Below are 19,557 nucleotides of genomic sequence, written 5' to 3'. Positions count from 1 at the left end.
ACTGTGCACAGAATGGATAGAGAAGAAATGAGACTGATTTCTCCTCTCAGCTTTAGTGTTCAGAGATTTAAAAAAAAAAAAAAAAAGAATCAAAACCTAAGCATTCCTTCTTCTTTTGTCCCCTGAAGGAGGAGAGGAGAAGAGATTGGGGGCGAGGGGGGAAGAGAGAGAGAGAGTGAGAGAGAGAAAGAGTGAGAGAGAGAGAAAGAGTGAGAGAGAGAGAGAGAGAAAGGCTGGCAGAGTGGGCCCACACCAGTGGTAGGCAGAGGCTGCTGGATGGATCCCCCAGGTCTCTCCAGGAAGGCCCAAGACCTTGAGGCCTGCTCTGCAGGCAGTTAAGTAAGGGCCAACAACAGATGTGGGGATAACAGCTGCTTTTATTAAGGTGAAGTCAGAAGAGCAACAGGGACAGGAAGTTGGAAGATGTGGGCTGGACACAGAAACAGGCAGAGGCAGAAAACTACCTTGAAGAGCCGCTCTGAGGGTGGAAAAGTCCTGAGGGTGAAAGAGAAAAGGGAAAGACTGCTCTTCCTCCCGTAGGAAGCTGAGATAATGAGCTCGCACACACAGGGACCCTATTGCCCTGACCCAAGGTGACTTTAATACACAGTAAAAAAGAATGGCATGGATATTAATTTGAATTTGGCCTCAGAAAGATGAGAGAATTAAAACCATGATTAAGGCAGCACAATGATCCAGAGTGTAGGATTGGGAGAGAGAATAAATAGCCTAGTGACCCACATATAAAACAGACATATAAATGAGGGAACAAGATTTGAGGTTCACAGAAGGTCATCTTGCCCATACTGCAATGGAGGACAGTGCCAATGCCACATGACAGCAGCAAACATAGCACCCTGACACCCTGTCTGATGTGGGGGTTGAAGGATGGGTGGTGTCACAGCAGCAGAGGAGCCTGGGCTTCGGCAGAGGAGGCCCACCCACTGCTGAGGAAATGGGAAGCAGGGATACGGAGCTGACCCTGGCTTTAGGAGTCTGCAGAGAGGGAAACGAGGCCTGTAGGCAGTGCTTGTAATAGTGGGGTAGGTCTACTTTCTACCTACCATCTGGCTGGGAAACCATCATTCTATCACATGTGGTAGAAGCCATGCATCTAGATCTGGGCAAGACAGGCTCTCTTCAGCCAATTTGGCAAACTGAGGCCAAGTTAGACAAACTCCTCCCAGTCAGGGAAGGGGTCTTTGATCTTTTCCCAGGCCTGAACTCTGTATCTTCAGGGAAGCAGAAAGGTGAGTTAGTGTTAAAGAATATCCATCAAGAGGGGCCTGGGTGGCACCCACTGTCTCCATCACTTCCGCAAGAACTTCTTGTTGAGGAGGAAGATGAGAAGGTTGACATTGACTTTGGCTTTGTTGAAGAGCTTCATGACAGCTACACCCTCATACTGCAGCTGTAAGAGGTCCTAGGAGAGAAGGATCCAGAGGTGGTTTTAGGAGCTTCTGGTTATGGCATGTCAATCTACTAAAAACTGCTAATCCATTCCACAAATGAGGGAACCAAGGCACAGAGAGAGAGAGAGAGAGAGAGAGAGAGAGAGAAAGAGGCAGAGACAGAGTCAGAGAGACAGAGACAGAGCTACAGTGACAACCAAATGTTAACTTGAAATCAGTTTTCTTCCTCAAAAGGCAAAATGGCGGCGGGGGGGGGGTGAGGTGGAGGGGAAGAGGATTTAAAATCACCACTCCTCTGAACACTGGCTGTGAATGAGGCCAGTTTCCTAACCTTTTAGCCTCAGAGCCAATAAAACAGGGATAATGGTTGTGAGCTGTGGAGAGGATTAAATGAGGTAACATGTAAAGCCCCTGACATGTGATAGTGCTTTAAACCTTAATCTCACTTCTGATATTACCAGCCATAACACTCCCAGACACATGGCAGTGGGGTCTATACATAGGGAAGGGGGCTTGGGCTCTTCTCCAGGAACAGATAACACTAAGGGGGTGAGGAGACAAGCTGATGTCATTTGAGGCCTATGGAGAAGTAGATCATTCTGGTTGGCCAGCACCTAAAGCCCAGCAGGTATTCTGAGTGTTCAAGGCAGTGTCTTCCTCACCTGATAGTGAAGTTGAAATCTCTCCATGTCTACACCCAGGAACTTGGCATTTACTTCAAACTTTCCTGCTTCATTTCCAGGAGTAATGTCAAAGATGACGTTTCTAAAGCTGTCACAACAGGGTTTAAGAAAGGGATCCATCATCTCTTTCCAGGGCAATAGTCCTGCTCTTGCTGCTCATCAGGCAGTGGTTATGTGTCAGCCAAAGTCTAGGCTTCCTCCCTGTTGTTCCTTCCAGGGCCCACCTGTCTTCTCCAGATTTTACTTCCGCTTATACCAACCCTTTTATCTGTCTAATCCTACCCAGCTGTTGGTGCTTCCTTGCGCTTCCTCTCCAGGAAGATTTCCCAGCATTCTTTGCCCTGGGTGTCTAGAACTGTGCTAGACTAGGTCCACTATCATAAAAAGCTCCCTGTCTGGATGTACCCTGTCTTCCCTACCACTCTAGCAACTCCTACAAGGTAGGGAACCTGTTCCTCCCTCCCTTCCACCCAGAGCTCCACTCCCAGAGTAGCTCCCCCCCCCAACAGGGAAGATACATCCCACATCCTGCCCTCCAAAGGTACATACTGAGAGGTGGGGAGATCTTCAATTTCCACCAAGACACCCTTCTCCAAGAGCTGAGCAGCGGTGTAATGAAGGGATGGCTGCTTCTTCCCCTTTCCAGAACTCCTGATTAAAAGAAGGCCCCAGAGAATTCATCCACCACATTGTCCACTATCAAAGACACTAGTTCCCTGTTGCTGGAGGAAGGAGAGTAGACCCCGAGAAGAATTCTCACTGATGGAAGACAGAGAAGAGGCTATACCCCAGCCCAAGACTTTGAATAGAACTCAAACACTAATCAAGAGGGGACTGTGCTGTACTAGGGCTAAATTTCTCCTTCAAAGTTGAGACACCAGGGCAAAGGTGCATACAGGTAGTAGTGAGGACACAGGAAGGAGGGGGGGTGGCAGAACCTACTTGGAGCTGGGGGCCAGGTGGTTCAGGCAGGCCTGGATGTACTGGCTGTAGTAGTCACCCTGTTCCTCATAGAAGGTGGTCTTAGCATTCAGGCCCTGGAACGTGGCCTGCAGCTTCACCAGCTCTGCCTTCCGACGCTGTCGGTACCTGCGCTGATTTCGGATGTCCTGGAGTTTGGAGACCCAGAGAGGAGATCAGTTGGCTCTTCCTGACCAGCCAGCCTCAAGGTCTGTCTGACACAGGTTTAAGAACAAGTCACTAATTCACTTTGAGGATGTTTAGGAAAAGCAGGAAGAGGGGGCTGGGAGTGATGCTTATACCTAGAGTGCTTGCCTAACAAGCACAAGGCCTTAGATTTGATACCCAGCATCACAAAACACAAACAAAAACCCGCAAAACAAACTAACAAAAGTAGAAAGACTGCTTTTCCTAGGATAAACTCAAGGATGCCACCAGGTCCTAAAGGCTTGTCTTTAAGGCCCCTCTCCAACACAGTAGTAGCTAGTTTCCAGGCTCCTTGTGTTTCAGGAAAAGAACAGCTGGTCAGGTACTCTTTGCTTACTTCTGTCATCCTAACTGCTTAAGAGGCTGAGACCTGGTGGTTTGAAGCCAGCTTGGGCAAAGTCCTAGAATGGTAGAGAGCTAGCCATGAATAAGCAAGCCAAATAAGAGCATGAAGCCCCGAGGTCAAGCCCTGGTACAAGAAAAGAGTTGTAAGAACAGCTCCCTTCCTGGCTAATTTTTGGAGCTTTCCTTTGAAAAGAACTGCTGGGGCTGGGAAGGTGGCTCAGTGGTAGAGTGCATGCCTTGTATGCATAAGACCCTAGGTTCGATTCCTCAGCTCCACATAAGCAGAAAAAGATGAAGTGGCGCTGTGGCTTAAGTGGTAGAGCGTTAGCTTTGAGCTGAAGAGCTGAGGGACAGCGCCCAGGCCCAGAGTTTAGGCCCCACTACCGACAAAAAAAAGAAAAAGAAGAAAGAAAAGAACTGCTAGCCTTCTTCTGGCTGGTGACAATTATGAGTGGCACACATTAGGGAGAGGCCTACCCTTAGCACACCAACACTATGGACCCACTCATTCATGCAGGGATATGCCCCAGTGCATGCTCACAGCAGACACATGAGCATAAAAGGTTGATACCTTGGCCAGCTCATCCACCAGTCCTTGATAGCCATTGCTGGCACTGACCAACCCCAGGCCCTCGAGTCGACGCAGATTTCGCAGGATGCGACGCTGCTTCTCTGCCAGCGGTAGGAGGGAGTGAGCCATCAGGGAGCGATGTCGCCTTAGTGGCTCCGGGGTCTGGGCCTCATTGGCCTGGCGTCGGCACATCAGCCGCTTGTGGGCTACTTCCTGAAGGGCAGAGACACTGAGAAGGCTACTAAGCCCTATTTACCTGTCCTAAACCAGGTTAGAGGCAGCATCAACAAAAGGAGCCCTGATCACTTTTCTGAGCTTAGGTTGTGGGGATAGTGGCAGGGGAGGGCACAGCTGGGGAAACACACCGAGCAGAAGCTCACAACATATGGATAGGTCTCATGGATTGACATGAGAAAGGAGGAGCTTAAAGGAGACACAACAGAAGCTGCAGAACACAGCATCCAGATAGGCACTAGCTATGGCTTCCTAACAATGAGGCTTTGTGACAGATACAGGGTGTGTGAGAGCATTTCCCTTCTTCTTGTTTTGGGACATGCCTCTACTAGCTACTGAGTACCTCTGGCTCTGACTTCACCCCAGCTAGCCCGGTTGGCCTTGGCCCCTGCTAACTACCCACCCTCTCTTGCCTCTGGGACCAGCATCTTTTTTTGTTGTTGTTGGTCACGGGGCTTAAACTTTGGACCTGGGTGTTGGCCCTGAGCTCTTCAGCTCAAGGCTGGTGCTCTACCACTTAAGCCACAGTGCCACTTCCGGTTTTCTGGTGATTAGTTGGAGATGAGTCTCATGGACTTTCCTGCCCAGGCTGGCTTTCAACTGTGATCCTCTGATCTCAGCCTCCTGAATAGCTGGGAATTACAGGTGTAAGCCGGGCCAGCATCTTTTGAGAGAAGCCCTTGGTATTTTCTTCAGGAAGGTTCCCTGGGCCCTCCTCATGCCCACAAGCCAAGTGCTAACACAGAAGTTCTCAGCCCAGCATGGAGAGGAGATGCAGGCCCAGGACTCTGAAGTCTGAGGTTCTCTGAAGCTAGCTTGTTTTCTTAGTTTGTGACCTCTGGGATGAAGGCCAGAGGCTTGGCTCTCAGACTGTTATAACCGCTGAACCCAGGTACTGAGGGAGAAATCAGCAGTGCTAGGGCAAAGTGAGGTACATGAGATAGATCCTGTAGGGTAGCCAGGCCACTGACCTGTTCTCTAGAAGCTGAGAGGGCCAGGATTTCCTCGAGGGTGTCACCATGGTGGAACTGGATGATATCAGCCAGCATTTGCTTGGTGCTGCAGAGGAGGGCGGTGGTGAGAGATAAGGGGCTGGCTAAGAAAGAGACTGGGCCCTTTTGGCCATGCTTCTCATGCATAGTGGGGGCAGCAGTTTGGTAAATAAACTTCTTTTCCTGCCTGAATACCATGTGGAGTTCTCTTCATCAGCAACCCAATGAAGCTTACCTATTTAATATACCTTACCTATGGTGCTGTGACTCGGATTTTTTTTTTTTTTTTGGTCAGTAGTAGGGCCTGAGCTCTGGGCCTGGGCACTGTCCCTGAGCTCTTCAGCTCAAGGCTAACCTTCTACCACTAAAACCACAGTGCCATTCCCAGCTTTTTCTGCTTATGTGGTGCTGAGGAATCAAACCCAGGGCCTCATGCATGCAAGGCAAGCACTCTACCACTGAGCCACCTTCCCAACCCTGTTAAAGTTTTTGACCACCCCTTTTCACAAGCCAAACTGCCGCAAGACATCACATGAGACTTGTTCACCAATAACATTGCTGGCTTTCACATCCTCGTCCACACCACTTCTCTACTCTATTCAGTGCCAACCAGTCGACATGTAGTCTAGATCTAGTCTATCTCTTCCAACTTGGAAGATGTCTTCATTCCTGCCTAGACCATCCTGATTACCTCCACCATGTAAAAGTAGACTAGACTCCTACTTGACACCATCACACACAGCTGATTCCTGGTGAAAGACTGACTCCTTTGGATTTGCAAATCTAAGACTCTTTCTGTAATATTAGATTTGTAAACCTTACCCAGCCTGACCTGGAAAGGGCTAGTTATGTTGTTATGCTAATGAAACAAGTGTAGGCCAGGAAAGCCTCTTGTGAACTCTGGTTAACTTAGGCATCACCAGAAACCAATACTATATCTGTGCTAAAACTCTCTCTCAAAAAAAAGGGGGGGGACTAGACATGGGCTGACCAGAGATCCAAAAGTAAATGTGTCCTGCCCTATGTCATAGGTGCCAGTTATGCTTGGGAGTGGGAGAGAGGGAGAGTGGGAAGAAGTGCTATTGCTAAGAACTCATGCCTTCAACTAGTTTCCTTTGAGACTTAAGCAAAAGCACACACTTCTTCCTCCCAGCCCAGGTGTCCATTCTCCTGAGCTCATAGTGTACCCGACACTCTCCTGTCTGTGTCCCCGTGGAATTCATTTCATTTCTTTTTTCTTTTTCTGTGGCTTGAAATTAGGGCCTGGGCACTGTCTCTGAGCTTCTTTTGCTCAAAGCTAGTACTCTACCACTTGAGCCACAGCACCACTCCAGCCTTTTCTGTTTATGTGGTACTGAGGAATCGAACCCAGGGCCTCATGCATGCTAGGCAAGCACTCTACCACTGAACCATATTCCCAGTTCCTTCACTTTTTTTTGTTGTTTTTCTTGTTGTTTTATTTTAATTTTTGGTTGGTTGTGGCGCTTGAACTCTGGGCCTAGGTGCTGTCCCTGAGCTCTTCAGCTCAAGGTGAGTGCTCTACCACTTGAGCCACAGTGCCACTTCCGGTTTTCTCTCGGTTAATTGGAGATAAGAGTCTCACAAAACTTTCCTGCCCCGGCTAGCTTTAAACCATAATCTGAAGATCTCAGCCTCCTGAGTAAGTAGGATTACAGGTGTGAGCCATCAGTGCCTGGCTTCACTTTTTAATTCATTTTTTAAAAAACTGTTATTGTCAAGGAGTTGTATAAAGGAGTTATTAGTCTATAAGTCAGGTAACGAGTATAATGCTTCTTGGACAATGTCACCCCTTCCTTTGCTTCCTACCTCACTTTTAAAGAAGTGGGAAGAAGAAATTCATGCCATCCTCTGATCACATTTTTTTTTTTTAAGTGCTGAGAGCTAGGCATTGGTGGCTCATTCCTATAATCCTATCTACTCAAGGAGCCTGAGATCTGAGGATCATGGTTCAAAGCTAGCCTGGACAAGAAAGTTTATGAGATTCTTATCTTCAATTAACCATCAGAAAACCAGAAGTAGAGTTGTAGCTCAAAGTGTTATAGCACTAGCCTTGAGCAGAAAAGCTCAGGGACAGCACCCAGCCCCTGAGTTCAAGCCCCACACTGACAAAAAAAAGTGCTGAGGACTCAGCCATGTCTCTCATTGGCTGTGCGACTATGGACTATCACAACACCTGAGCTTCTTTCCTCACCCATGGAGACTACCACCTACTTCACAGGTTGTCCCTCAGGTGAATGCTTATCTTTTAAAAAGAGCATATTGCTTCCTGTACACTGACAACGTACAAGCAGAAAGGGGCATAAAGGAAGCAACCCCATTCACAATACCTCCCCCCAATAAAATAGTTAGGAATTAACCTAACCAAAGATGTAAAAGAACTATTTAACGAAAACTATAAAAACTTAAATAAATTACAGAAGACACTAGGAAACGGAAAGACCTTCCATGCTCTTGGATAGGCAGACTTAATATAGTGAAAATGGCAATACTGCCAAAATTAATATACAAATTCAATGCAATTCTTATTAAAATCCCAATGACATACATTTCTGAAATACAGAAAACAGTCAAAAAATTCAAATGAAACAACAAAAGACCTAGAATAGCCAAAACAATTTCAGGCAAAAAAAGACAACATGGGAGGGATCTCGATGCTGGACTTCAAACTCTACTATAGAGTCATAATAACAAAGATAGCATGGTACTGGCACAAAAACAGACCTGAAGACCAATGGAATAGAAGATCCAGAAATAAAACTACACGCTTACAGTCAGCTGATATTTGACAAAGGAGCCAAAGACATACAGTGGAAGAAACACAGCCTCTTCAACTATTGGTGCTGGGAAAACTGGACGGCCACATGCAGAAAACTAAAAGTGGACCCCAGCCTATGATCATGCACCAACATCAACTCAAAATGGATTAAAGACCTTAATATCAAACCTGAATCTCTGAAACAACTGCAGGACAGAGTAGGAGAGACACTTGAACTTATAGGCACAGGCAGGAACTTCCTGAACAGAGTCCCAGGGTCACAACAAGTTGGAGAGAGACTTGACAAATGGGACTACCTTAAAATAAAAAGTTTCTGCACAGCTAAAGCTATTGCAACCAAGCTAGAAAGACAACCAACTAATTGGGAAAAAATATTTACCAGCAATATATTAGACAAGGGGTTAATATCCAGTATATACAGGGAACTCAAGAAACTAATCCCTCCCAAACCTAACAAACCAATTACTAAATGGGCAAGGGAACTAAAGAGAGACTTCTCAGAAGAAGAGATAAAAATGGCAAAGAAACACATGAGGAAATGATCACCATCCCTGGTAGTGAAGGAAATGCAAATAAAGACAACCCTGAGATACCACCTTACCCCGGTCAGAATGGCCCACATCCTAAATAAAGTCAGCCAACGACAAATGCTGGAGGGGATGCGGAGAAAGAGGAACCCTATTACACTGCTGGTGGGAATGTACTCTTATACAACTACTTTTGAAAGCAGTCTGGAGTGTCCTCAGAAAGCTAATATTGACCTCCCTTATGACCCAGTCATACCACTTCTAGGCATCTATCCTGAACAACAGGAACCAGTTTACAGGGACACATGAACCTCCATGTTTATTGCAGCACTGTTCACAATAGCCAGGATATGGAAACAACCCAGATGTCCCACCACAGATGAATGGATCCAAAAATTGTGGTATCTATACACAATGGAATATTATGCAGCCATTAGAAAGGACAAAATAATGGCATTTTCAGGGAAATGGATGGAGCTAGAAGAAATCATGTTGAGCCAAGAGCAAAGAGACAAATGGCACATGGTCTCCCTGATAAATCCAAAACATAAGGTGATATGACAAAATTCACAAGGCTTAGCAAACAAAGGACTTTCACTCATCTGGTCGAGTCACTACTAAATAACCCCACACTGCTGATCACATATATTGTATATGTGTGCACACTGGAGGGAAACCAGGAGGATGACACAGAACTAGAGGGAATCAGGGAAGAACATACAACAGTGGGACCCATCAGCTGCACTGGACATTGACCAAAATGAACTAAGCAACTCAATGGCAGTGATGGGAGGGAGGGAATGAGTGGGAAAGAGGGAACAGCTGATGCTATGCAAAACAAAAGAAATGTACATATCACCCAATGTGGAAGAGATAACTTATTACAAAGCTCATAGAACTCCTAAATGTTATAGACCATGATAGAAAATTTGCTCCATGAAAGTTAAAATTGTGTTTGTGACTTTAACTAAGCATCATTATCCCACAATACTGTGAAATTTGGGAAATTATGTAACCACTTAATCACAATAAAAAAAATTTGAAATAAAAAGAGCATATTGGTAAAACAGTATAATAACATGTTGACAGTTGTCCATCTTAATCATTCCTTTGCCTTCAGCTTCTGAGTAAAGAATTAAAGTTGCCAGGAGAATAGCTGAGACTTCAGTAAGGGGAATGAGGGTTAGACTATAGAGAAAACTTCCTGGTGGATAAGAGGGCTCAAGAAGAAGGTGGAATGGCCCTTTCTGAGTGGCCATTTGATTGCACCTACTTCAGAAGCAGGCTCCGGGCACTGGTATCATCAGTGTCTGTTTCTAGTCCTTCAAACTTGTTGGTGAGTGTCAGGGAGACTTCGAGCTTGCTCAGATCCATGTGTCCATCTGTAGCTATGTTCTCCCCTGGAATGAGGAATGAGATGATCAGGCACACATACATGTGGATACACACACAGATGGGATTGTGGCAGGTCTCCTCCTTACATATCTTTCAAGAAGCCTTCCCATACTTGCCCCATGGTACCCCATCAACCTGCTCTACTGGGGCTGTGACTCCCCATGTCCTTAGCCTGGTTATCAGGGGGCTGTCTCCCACAGTTTGGAGCTCTTAGCTCTCTTAACACTATCATTCTACCTGATAAGCTGGCTTCTACCCACCCACAGGCCTGGAGGCACTACCCATCAGAGAAACCTATGAAGATCCAAACAGGCTCCATCCCCCCAAATCTCTTAATTGCCCATTGATATGCCACATCTGTCTACTCTCTTTTTATCAGACTACATACCTGCGTCTCAGAACCACAGAGAGGGAGAGAGTGTAACATGTAGTATCAAACTGGGTTGTGCAAGCATGCTCACAGGCCAAGCCCACATGCTGTCAGTCCCTCCCTGTCGGCCCTCAGATGCCAGAAGGACATGTACCAATAAGGTCAGGGACTGTGGGCAGCTCCCCAAGATCCTCCAGGAGCTGGTGCAGGGGGTCTCGGTGGTCAGGGGCGATCCAGTCCTGGTGCTCCAGCAATAGCTGCAAGTGGAAGAGGGACATGCAGGAACTGAAATGGGCCTTGCTTCTAGACCAGTCCATCCCGTTACCAATCCATCCACCTCTTACCTTGTGTGTGCTGACCAGCTCCCCCACGGTGATGTATACCATGGGTTTGGCCACAGCCACCATGTCTGAGTACTCATCCATTGCAAAACGTTCCTCTGGCTCTGGCACCTGGCAGGCTCTGCAGATGAACTTCCTAACACCAGGGGGAGGGTCCATCAGAGTACTCTGTTTTGTCCCCTTCTTCCCTTCCTCAACCCCCTCCAGGATGCTTCTACTCAGCTCCAGCTCCTTTTGCCCCCCCCCTTCTGTCCCAGTATCCTATCCAAACAACCTCCTCTGCTGGGGAGACCTTCCATAACCTAAGCTCCAGCCCTTCCCCTGCCACCTATGTGTCTTTCTTCCTCATGGGTTCAGGGGGAAAGGGCAGGAGGGATGTGAACCCAAAGCAGAAAGAAAAGGACAGCAAGGACCTGGAAGACAGGACCCCAGACCTGAATTTGAGGTGAGTCTCCTCCAGATAGTCATTCAGGATTCTCAGGTGCTGGCTCTCCCCTGAGAAGGCCTTGGCAGCTGCAGCGTGCTGCAGGAGCTGAGCCACAGCCCCCAGGGCGTGGCGCTGGGGGGCAGCCAGGGCACCACCTGCTGCCATGGCCACAATGTCAAAGGCGTCCGGAGCTACCACAGCTGGGTTCAGGAACCGGTAGTACAAGAGGTTCCCTACCACCTGAGGAAGAGGAAAATCTTTCAGAGGAGCCTGTAGGCCACCTTGCCAGCTGGCGCTCCACATTACCAGAACACATGGCATGAAGGGATGAAGGGACCACCTGGGCCAGTCCTTGCACATCAAAGGAAAAGCAGACCCCAAGCAGGCAGGTAATACTCAAAGTCATGCAGCAAATTTGAGCAAGAACTAGGACTAGAACCCAGAACTCCAGACAAGAAGCCCAGGGCCGTCCAATTAGCTCCTGTCCTACCCACGTCCCCATCAGCTACCCAAAGCCTGCCTTTGTGCCAAACTTGATTTGTGGAGGCCGACATATTTTCTTCTTGGGCTTTTTATATATCTTTCTTTTCTTGTGTCTGGGAGGGAGGAGGTAAGACAATACTTGCCTTATAGATCTCACTCTCGGTAGCATTGGGGAACTTCTTTGCCAGTGTAGTCTTTAGGACTTTGGCCACATACCGCATCCCATACCTGGGGGACAAAGTAATAGGTGCTCTGTGGCTCTTTCCACCTCTGTTCCAGGGCTCAGGGAAGGACTACCTGGCTGCCTCCTCTCCCATTCTCAGCCACACCAGAGCACTGTCCCTCCTCTGCTGCAGCTCTCTACTTTTGGGCTTAATTACTATATCCTGTCATCTACAAAAAGTTCTTAGAGCCAGGCATCAGTGACTCATGCCTATAATCCTAGCTACACAGACAGCTGAGATCTGAGAATCAGTTTGGAGTTAGCCCAAGGCAGAGAAATCAGAGGCTTTTATCTCCAAAAAAACAAACAACAAGCAAAAAGCCAGAAGTAGTCTCACAAACTTTCCTGCCCAGGTGGCTTTGAACCATGATCTTCAGAACTCAGGATCCTGAGTAGATAGGATTATAGGTATGAACCACTGGTATCTGGGCAGGGAGGGGGGGAGTAGTTGTGGAGATGGGAGGGAAGGGATGGCAGAGGAAAACAAAGGAGACAACAATGTTTGATCAGAAATGTACTCATTACCTTGCCCATGTAACTGTAACCCCTCCTCTGTACAGCATTCTCACAATAAAAAACTTATTAAAAAAAACATTTTTTTTTGGGGGGGGAGGGTCCGGTCGTGGGGCCTGAACTCTGGGCCTGGGCGCTGTCCCTCAGCTCTTCAGCTCAAGGGTAGCGCTCTACCACTTGAGCCACAGTGCCACTTCTGGCTTTTTCTGCTTATGTGGTGCTGAGGAATTGAACCCAGGGCCTCATGCATGCAAGGCAAGTGCTCTACCACTGAACTACATTCCCAGCCCTTCTTGAGTAAATTTTAAGAAGGGAGAGAACTGGAAAGTACTTTACAGATTTGAAGACTACTTCCTTCCTTGTCTTCACTTTGTGAACTAAGGAGGAATCCCATTTTATCTCTATTTGTTCTCAGATAATAGGTCTGAGACAATAACATGACTACTTCAGATTCCCTCCTCTGGCTCTAGTGAAATCCTAAAGGGCCACAGAAAGGCTTGCCTGCTATATTCTAGCTCAGCTTACGGACAGCATCTTTGATTATTCACAATACATCTGGAACCCTCTGAGCACATCCAGCTTCATTTCTTTTCTTTTTTGCTGGTCCTGGGGCTTGAACTCAGGGCCTACGCACTGTCCCTGAGCTTCTTTTGTTCAAGGCTAGCACTCTACCACTTGAGCCACAGCACCACTTCTAGCCTTTTCTGTTTATGTGGTACTGAGGAATTGAATCCAGGGCTTCATAAGTGCTAGGCGAGCACTCTACCACTAAGTCACATTCCCAGCGCCCAGCTTCATTTCTTTACTATTTTCCTCCTTTTAGGACTATTGCCTTGCTCTGTTCTCCCCATCTTACCTGGTTCTCTTTTTTTTTTTTTGGGTCCGGTCATGGGGCCTGAACTCTGGGCCTGGATGCTGTCCCTCAGCTCTTCAGCTCAAGGCTAGCACTCTACCACTTGAGCCACAGCACTACTTCTGGCTTTTTCTGCTTATGTGGTGCTGAGAAATCGAACCCAGGGCCTCAGGCATGCAAGACAAGTGCTCTACCACTGAGCCACCTTCCCAGCTCCCTCTTTTCTTTTCTTTTTCTGCCAGTCCTGGGGCTTGAACGTAGGGCCTGGGCACTGTCCCTGAGCTTCTTTTGCCCCAGGCTAGCACTCTACCATTTGAACCAGAGCACCACTTCCACTTTTCTGTTTATGTGGTACTGAGGAATCGAACCCGGGGCTTCATTCATGCTAGTCAAGCACTCTACCACTAAGCCACATTTCCAGCCCTCGTTTTTCTTTTTTGTTAGTACTGGGGTTTAAACCCAGAGCTTAATGCTTGTGGTCAGATGCTCTATCACTGAGCTTATGCTTCCAGCCCATGCCCTTTTGACATTCCATGCCTAGCCTGGGGCAAAGCTTTCATACATACGGAATTTGGTCCACAGATGAAATGATGGCTACTACGAATTTATCGGTAATGGCAAGGAGGTTGCGCAGGGAGATGTCTAGCCGTCTCTGGACCTCGGGATGGCACAAGGCTTGCTCAGGGGTGACATCATAGGGAAGATGGCTGTGGGCAGAGACATTCAAGGTGAAACCAGAGGCTCCTTACCACTAGATTTCTCTCTAACAACAGGGTTTCACACAGACATGCTTGGACTCAGGGAAGCCTGGAGCAATGTGGGTGGAAGGTGAGGTAGAAAGAATTGTACCCACAGGAGGCTGGCAGAGTGCACAACAGAATGGAGGACCCAGCATCTGTGTAAAGACTCCTAAGGGGACCTGGCAGAAACTAGAGGGCTACAGTCAAATAATCTTTTGCAGCTTTCATGCTATCCAGAACAGCCACCAGGATTATCAGGTCTCTTTTCTTTGTACCCATGAACCTAATACTCCAACCTACAGAGCCAATCTATATTTCCCACTATCTCATTTGCCTATTGATACGTGTAAATCTGAACATAGATCTATACCCCTATCAGTACGTTATCTATACTAAATTCCTAACAAACCTGGCACACCATTTACAAGCCCTGACACAGCAATTAAGCATATTTGCATATTCGTCTTATGTTAAACCCACTAGGTCTGGGATCATTTGTTAACAAAGCACTGTTAATCAGGGGAGTGGGGAGTGGAGGAGGCTAAAAGGCTACCTTATTTACTCCTATAGTGCTAGTGTCATCTTTTTATAAATCAGTATGGTTGCTTATATGTCACCTTCAAACACACCCAAGCTTCCCCAGGGAGGCCTATGCCGGAGCGGATCAAAGAGAGCTCTTCCATTATCCATCTGCTCACCTGCGCTGCCCTGTCTGGGCTTCAGTCTGGTTGATCCAGTTCTTATAGAGGTAGACAGGGTCTGTGTGGACGCTGAGCACCTTGTCCTCCAGCACGTCCTGGATAACCTTGCCCAGGATCTCCCGCAGGGCACACTGTCCACGCTCATTACGGTAGAATCTCACCACCAGCCTCACCACTGTTGGGTTGCCTGTCACCACATCCTGGGGTTGCTCCACCTTTGACCTATGGTCAAAGAGGTCAGTGAAGGTGGTCTCATGCCTCGAGATAGGACAAATAGCTACTTTTTTTTTTTTTTTTTTTGAAATTTTGGCTTTTCAAATCCTACTCTGGTGTCCCTGTCTTTTTTGGTGTCCTCATCTTAAGCAACGTGCTGATATCTTTGTCTTATTCTTTCTGCTATCGTGTCAAGCCCAACCCGCCCACCATGCTGTCCCAGAGATGTCTTTGTCTCTCCACAGGAGTCAGAGAAGAGCAATTTTCTGATGCCAGTCTATCCTGACACCTCAAGGAGCTTTTGTCCTGTGAAGGAGCACAGGGGCATCTCTATGAACACCTTCCTCCCCCATATCCACTCCTGTTATCAGGAGAACCCACTCGATTTCTTCTTGGAGTGCAGTCTTGAACAGCTGGAGCAAGAGGTAGGCCTCTCGGCGGTTGGAGGCATAGTTGTACAGACTGAAAATCACTGCTTCCATGAACTTGGTGGTTCTGTTCTGTGGCATCTGAAAGATTAGCTTTGCCAAGTAGATGGGTTGAGTCTGCAAGCGATTGGGGAGACAAGGAGCTGATGAAGCACTTCAGCAAAGTAAAGGCTTTCCTGAGGGAAGCTTAGAGTAGAGGAAGCACTGTTACACCTTCCTGGGGTATTGGAAACATTTCAGACATCAGGGAACAGCAGTGTCCTTCCCTAGGAATAGGTATTGGACTGTGGGAAAGGAGAACACTTTGCATAGGGGAAAGGCATAGAGAAGGCCTTAAGGTCCCAGACCCATAGGAGTAGAAGAGACTTCTCCTTTGGAAGTCCTCTGCTCACCTGGAGCAGGTAGAAGAGGTGTTGGTAAGCTTCTAGCTTCTGCCGTTTCTCTTTGCTCAATGACTTTAATCCCTTCTGCTTGTCCAGAACCATCATATCTGACAGCTGGTCCTTATTCTTCTTGGTCAGCTTCTTGCAGTGAGAGACCACCTCCTGCAAGGAAAGGAAGTGGGAAATATTACCAGCCCAGCTCAGTACCAAGCATGGGAACAGATGGTCTAGAATCAGCAATGGTAAGAGCCAGGGTTTCCTGGCATTTAAGGCATAGGTATGAGTTAGGGGAGCTCAACAGTTCTCTCCTACATGAGACTCCCATCTGGCACCTCTGCACTAACAGGGGAGAGTCAGCAAAGACTGGCTTGCCAGGCTAAAGCACCATGTCTACTTGGTTTTGCTTTTTTTTTTTTTTTTTTTTGCCAGTCCTGGGGCTTCTACTCAGGGCCTGGACAGTGTCCATAAGCTTTTGTGCTCAAGGTTAGTGCTCTACCACTTCAAGCCACAGCAACATTTCTAAATTTGTAGTAGTTAATTGGGGATAAGAGTCTCATGGACTTTCCTGCCTGGGCTGGCTTTGAACCTCAACCTCAGCCTCCTTAGTAGTTAGCTTAATATTATTTCTTATTGAAATGATATACAAACTTAAGGTGGATATACTACTACTAGATTGTCACTGAATATTTGTAATCAATTTGCAGTTTAAGGAGCTTTCAGATCTATCCTTGCATCTGGCCTTGGGAAGTAAATATTCATCATTTTGGTTTATTAAAGAAGAAATAGAGCTAGGTACTGGTGGCTCACACCTGTAATCCTAGCTACTCAGGAGGCTGAGATCTGAGGATTGTGGTCCAAAGCCAGCCCATGCAGGAAAGTTTGTGAGACTCTTATCTCCAATAAAATACTCAGAAAAAGCCAGAAGTGGTGCTGTGGCTCAGGTGTTGGCTTGAGCAAAAGGAGCTCAGGCACAGTGCCTAGGCCCTGAGTTCAAGCCCTAAAACTGGTACCAAAAAAAAAAAAGGAGAGAAGAGAGAGAAAAGGGGGGGAGAGAAAGGGGGGACAGAGAGGGGAGGGAGAGAGAGGGAGGGAGGGGGAGAGAGAGGGAGAGAGAGAGAGAGAGAGAGAGAGAGAGAGAATAGACTTTGACATTAAATGATTGCATATAAAACTTAGGGAGTGGCTCAGTGATAGAGTGCTTGCTTGGCAGTTGCAAGCCCTAAATTCAATCCCCAGTGCTGCTCAAAATAAAAATGAAAAAAAATTGTCATAAATGATCATCTGTAGTCCTATACCAATTCTACCAGAGATCTTCCTATTGTACACATCTCCGACCAAGGCACAAGGCCTCAAGCCAAGTGATAAAATGCACATATTTTTTGTCATGTGTGTGTAGTTCTGGGATTTGAACTCAGAGCCTTGAGTTTGCTAGGCTGGCCTTTTACTGCTAAGCTAGCCTCTAGAAACGAACATGTTTATAAAAAGAAAAACTGCAACTACAGAACAGTCAGCATTCCCCTCCAGGAGCAGCAAGATTTGGGAGAGGAGCAGGCCAGAGAGCCTCACCTGCAAGGTGATTCGATTTTTGACCAGCAGACCAATCTTGATGTCCATGAGGTTGAGGTCTTGTTCCAGCTGCTGATTGGACCGGATCTTCCTGACCACCTCTTCCTGGAGCTTTAGCAGCTCTGCCTCAGCAGAAAAGTCTTCCTGGCTCTGGTTCAAGAGGTGGGCGAATCTGCGCACTACACTGAGGGGAGGGTGGTGTGCATGCACTGGCAGGAGGAAAGGACGGAGGAGGAGAGGATGGAGGAGGTGCTGGATTAGGCAGGCTGCACCAGCTCTGACCTCCTTCTGAGGCCAGTAGCTCTCCAACTTCAGGTCTCTTCTAACTAGCTCTGTTTGCAGCTGTCCAGCCAGACTGCCTCAGACTTCCTGTCTTCCAGCTGGGAGGATATAGATCTGCCTTACCTCTGCCCTTAGCTGCATCCCCCACCCAGACCTCTCCCAATGGTATTTCCACACCCAAGCCAGAGTCTCCGCTCCCTCTGATGCTCCTCCCAGCCTCCTGTTCTACCCCATCCTCTCCTTTCCTGCTGGGCTAACCTGCCTCTTATTCTCCCACCTATCAGCCTTCACCAGCCATCTGCTTCCCATCATGTCTCTGCTAGGAGAGACATGGGCTGAGGCACAGGTAGACAGGACAGTCAATGTGTCTTTATGATATGAGGTGGTCAAAGCTAGATGGTGATTTGGTGTGGGAGGGGTGAGGAAGAAGTCCCTGAGCTGAGGCACAAACAAAAACAAACAACACACGGTGTTCATTATGTGATGAATGATATTCTTTATGTTTTTTCTTAACTAATTCATTTATTTTTGCCTTTGAATCAGGGTGTCACACTTGTTAGAACAGGTGCTTTACCACTTGAGCCACTCCACTGGTAAGTACCTTTTGTGTTGGTTATTTTCAAGATAGGATCTTACTTTATACCTAAGCCAGCCTGGATTACAATATTCCTATTTGTGCTTCCTTTTGTCACTGGAATGACAGGCACGTATCACCATACCCAGCCATTGGTCAAGACAGTGTCTCCCAAATCCCCCAAGCTGACCTCAAACCTCAAGCCCTTGATCTCTACCTCCCAAGTAGCTAGGATTGCAAGCTGGAGCCACTGTGACTCAGTTTATTTTCATTTTTTGGAATAAGGTCTCACTATATATGTAGTCTAAGCTGACTTTGACCTTGCTATGTCTAGTCTCAAACTGAGGATCTTCCAACATTGGACACCAAAATGCTAGTGGATTAGAAGTGTGTGCCACCACACCCAGCACTAAGTGTTTTTTTGTTTTGTTTTTGTCATGGAGCTTGAACTCTGGGCCTGGGCACTGTCCCTAAGCTCACCAGCTCAAGGTGACTACTCTACCACTTGAGCCACAGTGTTACTTCCGGTTTTCTAGTGGTTAATTGGTGATGAGAGTCTCACAGACTTTCATGCCTGGACTGGCTTTGAACTGCAATCCTCAGATCACAGCCTCCTGAGTAGCCAGATTACAGGTGTGAGCCACCAGCACCTGGCTTCTACATTTTTTTCTTTTTGGCTAGTCCTGGGGCCTGAACTCTGGGCCCTGGGTGCTGTCCCTCAGCTCTTCAGCTCAAGGTGAGCGCTCTACCATTTGAGCCACAGCACCACTTTCGGCTTTTTCTGCTTATGTGGTGTTGAGGAATCGAACCCAGGGCCTCATGCATGTGAGGCAAGAACTCTACCACTGAGCCACCTTCCCAGCCCCTCTAAATGTTTTTTTTTTTTTTTTTTAAATATAATAGGCATGCACTACCATAGTTGGCTATAAGTATTAAAACAACCCTGTGAGGTCAGGACATTATAACCATATCTCTGATTGAAGAGCTCATTGAGACACAGAAAGGATAGGTAGGCAACTTGACCTGGGTTATATAGTTAGTAATGAATGAAGGAGTCAAATTTGAAAGGTGAATGACACTTGGTCCAGTCTCTAAAGGCTGTCTAGTAGGAACACATATTTGAAGAGGAAGACATATTTGGAGAAGTCAAAGCAGCTATCACTCCCATTAGGGAGGGAAGAAACTCTCCCCTGTAACCTCCAGGCAGGCACTGGAGCCTTATTTGTAGCCCTTTTTGCTTCAGATAGGATCTTACATTTTCACCTGGGGGCTGGCCTTGGGCAGTAATCCTCTAACCTACACTTCCTACGTAGTTGGGGAGACAGTTGTGACCCACC

At 47.2% G+C, this 19,557-nt stretch overlaps 1 protein-coding gene across 2 annotated transcripts in view; it reads right to left on the bottom strand.

Annotated features, from left to right (window-relative positions):
• Positions 1-380: 380 nt before the first annotated feature.
• Iqgap3 (IQ motif containing GTPase activating protein 3) overlaps positions 381-19,557 on the bottom strand; it is a 59,709-nt gene continuing 40,532 nt past the window's right edge. For both annotated transcript variants that reach the window (XM_013030521.1, XM_013030520.1), the window contains exons 22-37: positions 17,365-17,573; positions 15,808-15,960; positions 15,369-15,532; positions 14,772-14,996; positions 13,900-14,040; positions 11,888-11,972; positions 11,269-11,501; positions 10,838-10,970; positions 10,648-10,750; positions 10,002-10,128; positions 5,384-5,471; positions 4,179-4,391; positions 3,038-3,204; positions 2,645-2,746; positions 2,075-2,183; positions 381-1,423 (exon numbers count right to left, since the gene is read on the bottom strand). In XM_013030521.1, coding sequence (XP_012885975.1) covers positions 1,310-1,423; positions 2,075-2,183; positions 2,645-2,746; positions 3,038-3,204; positions 4,179-4,391; positions 5,384-5,471; positions 10,002-10,128; positions 10,648-10,750; positions 10,838-10,970; positions 11,269-11,501; positions 11,888-11,972; positions 13,900-14,040; positions 14,772-14,996; positions 15,369-15,532; positions 15,808-15,960; positions 17,365-17,573 — 2,366 coding nt within the window. In that variant the 3' untranslated portion in view covers positions 381-1,309. The remainder of the gene's footprint in view (positions 1,424-2,074; positions 2,184-2,644; positions 2,747-3,037; positions 3,205-4,178; positions 4,392-5,383; positions 5,472-10,001; positions 10,129-10,647; positions 10,751-10,837; positions 10,971-11,268; positions 11,502-11,887; positions 11,973-13,899; positions 14,041-14,771; positions 14,997-15,368; positions 15,533-15,807; positions 15,961-17,364; positions 17,574-19,557) is intronic.

This window comes from Dipodomys ordii, unplaced genomic scaffold, assembly GCF_000151885.1.
Source record: "Dipodomys ordii isolate 6190 unplaced genomic scaffold, Dord_2.0 Scaffold131, whole genome shotgun sequence".
NCBI classification, from domain to species: domain Eukaryota; kingdom Metazoa; phylum Chordata; class Mammalia; order Rodentia; family Heteromyidae; genus Dipodomys; species Dipodomys ordii.
This window is presented reverse-complemented; position numbering and strand designations above follow the sequence as displayed.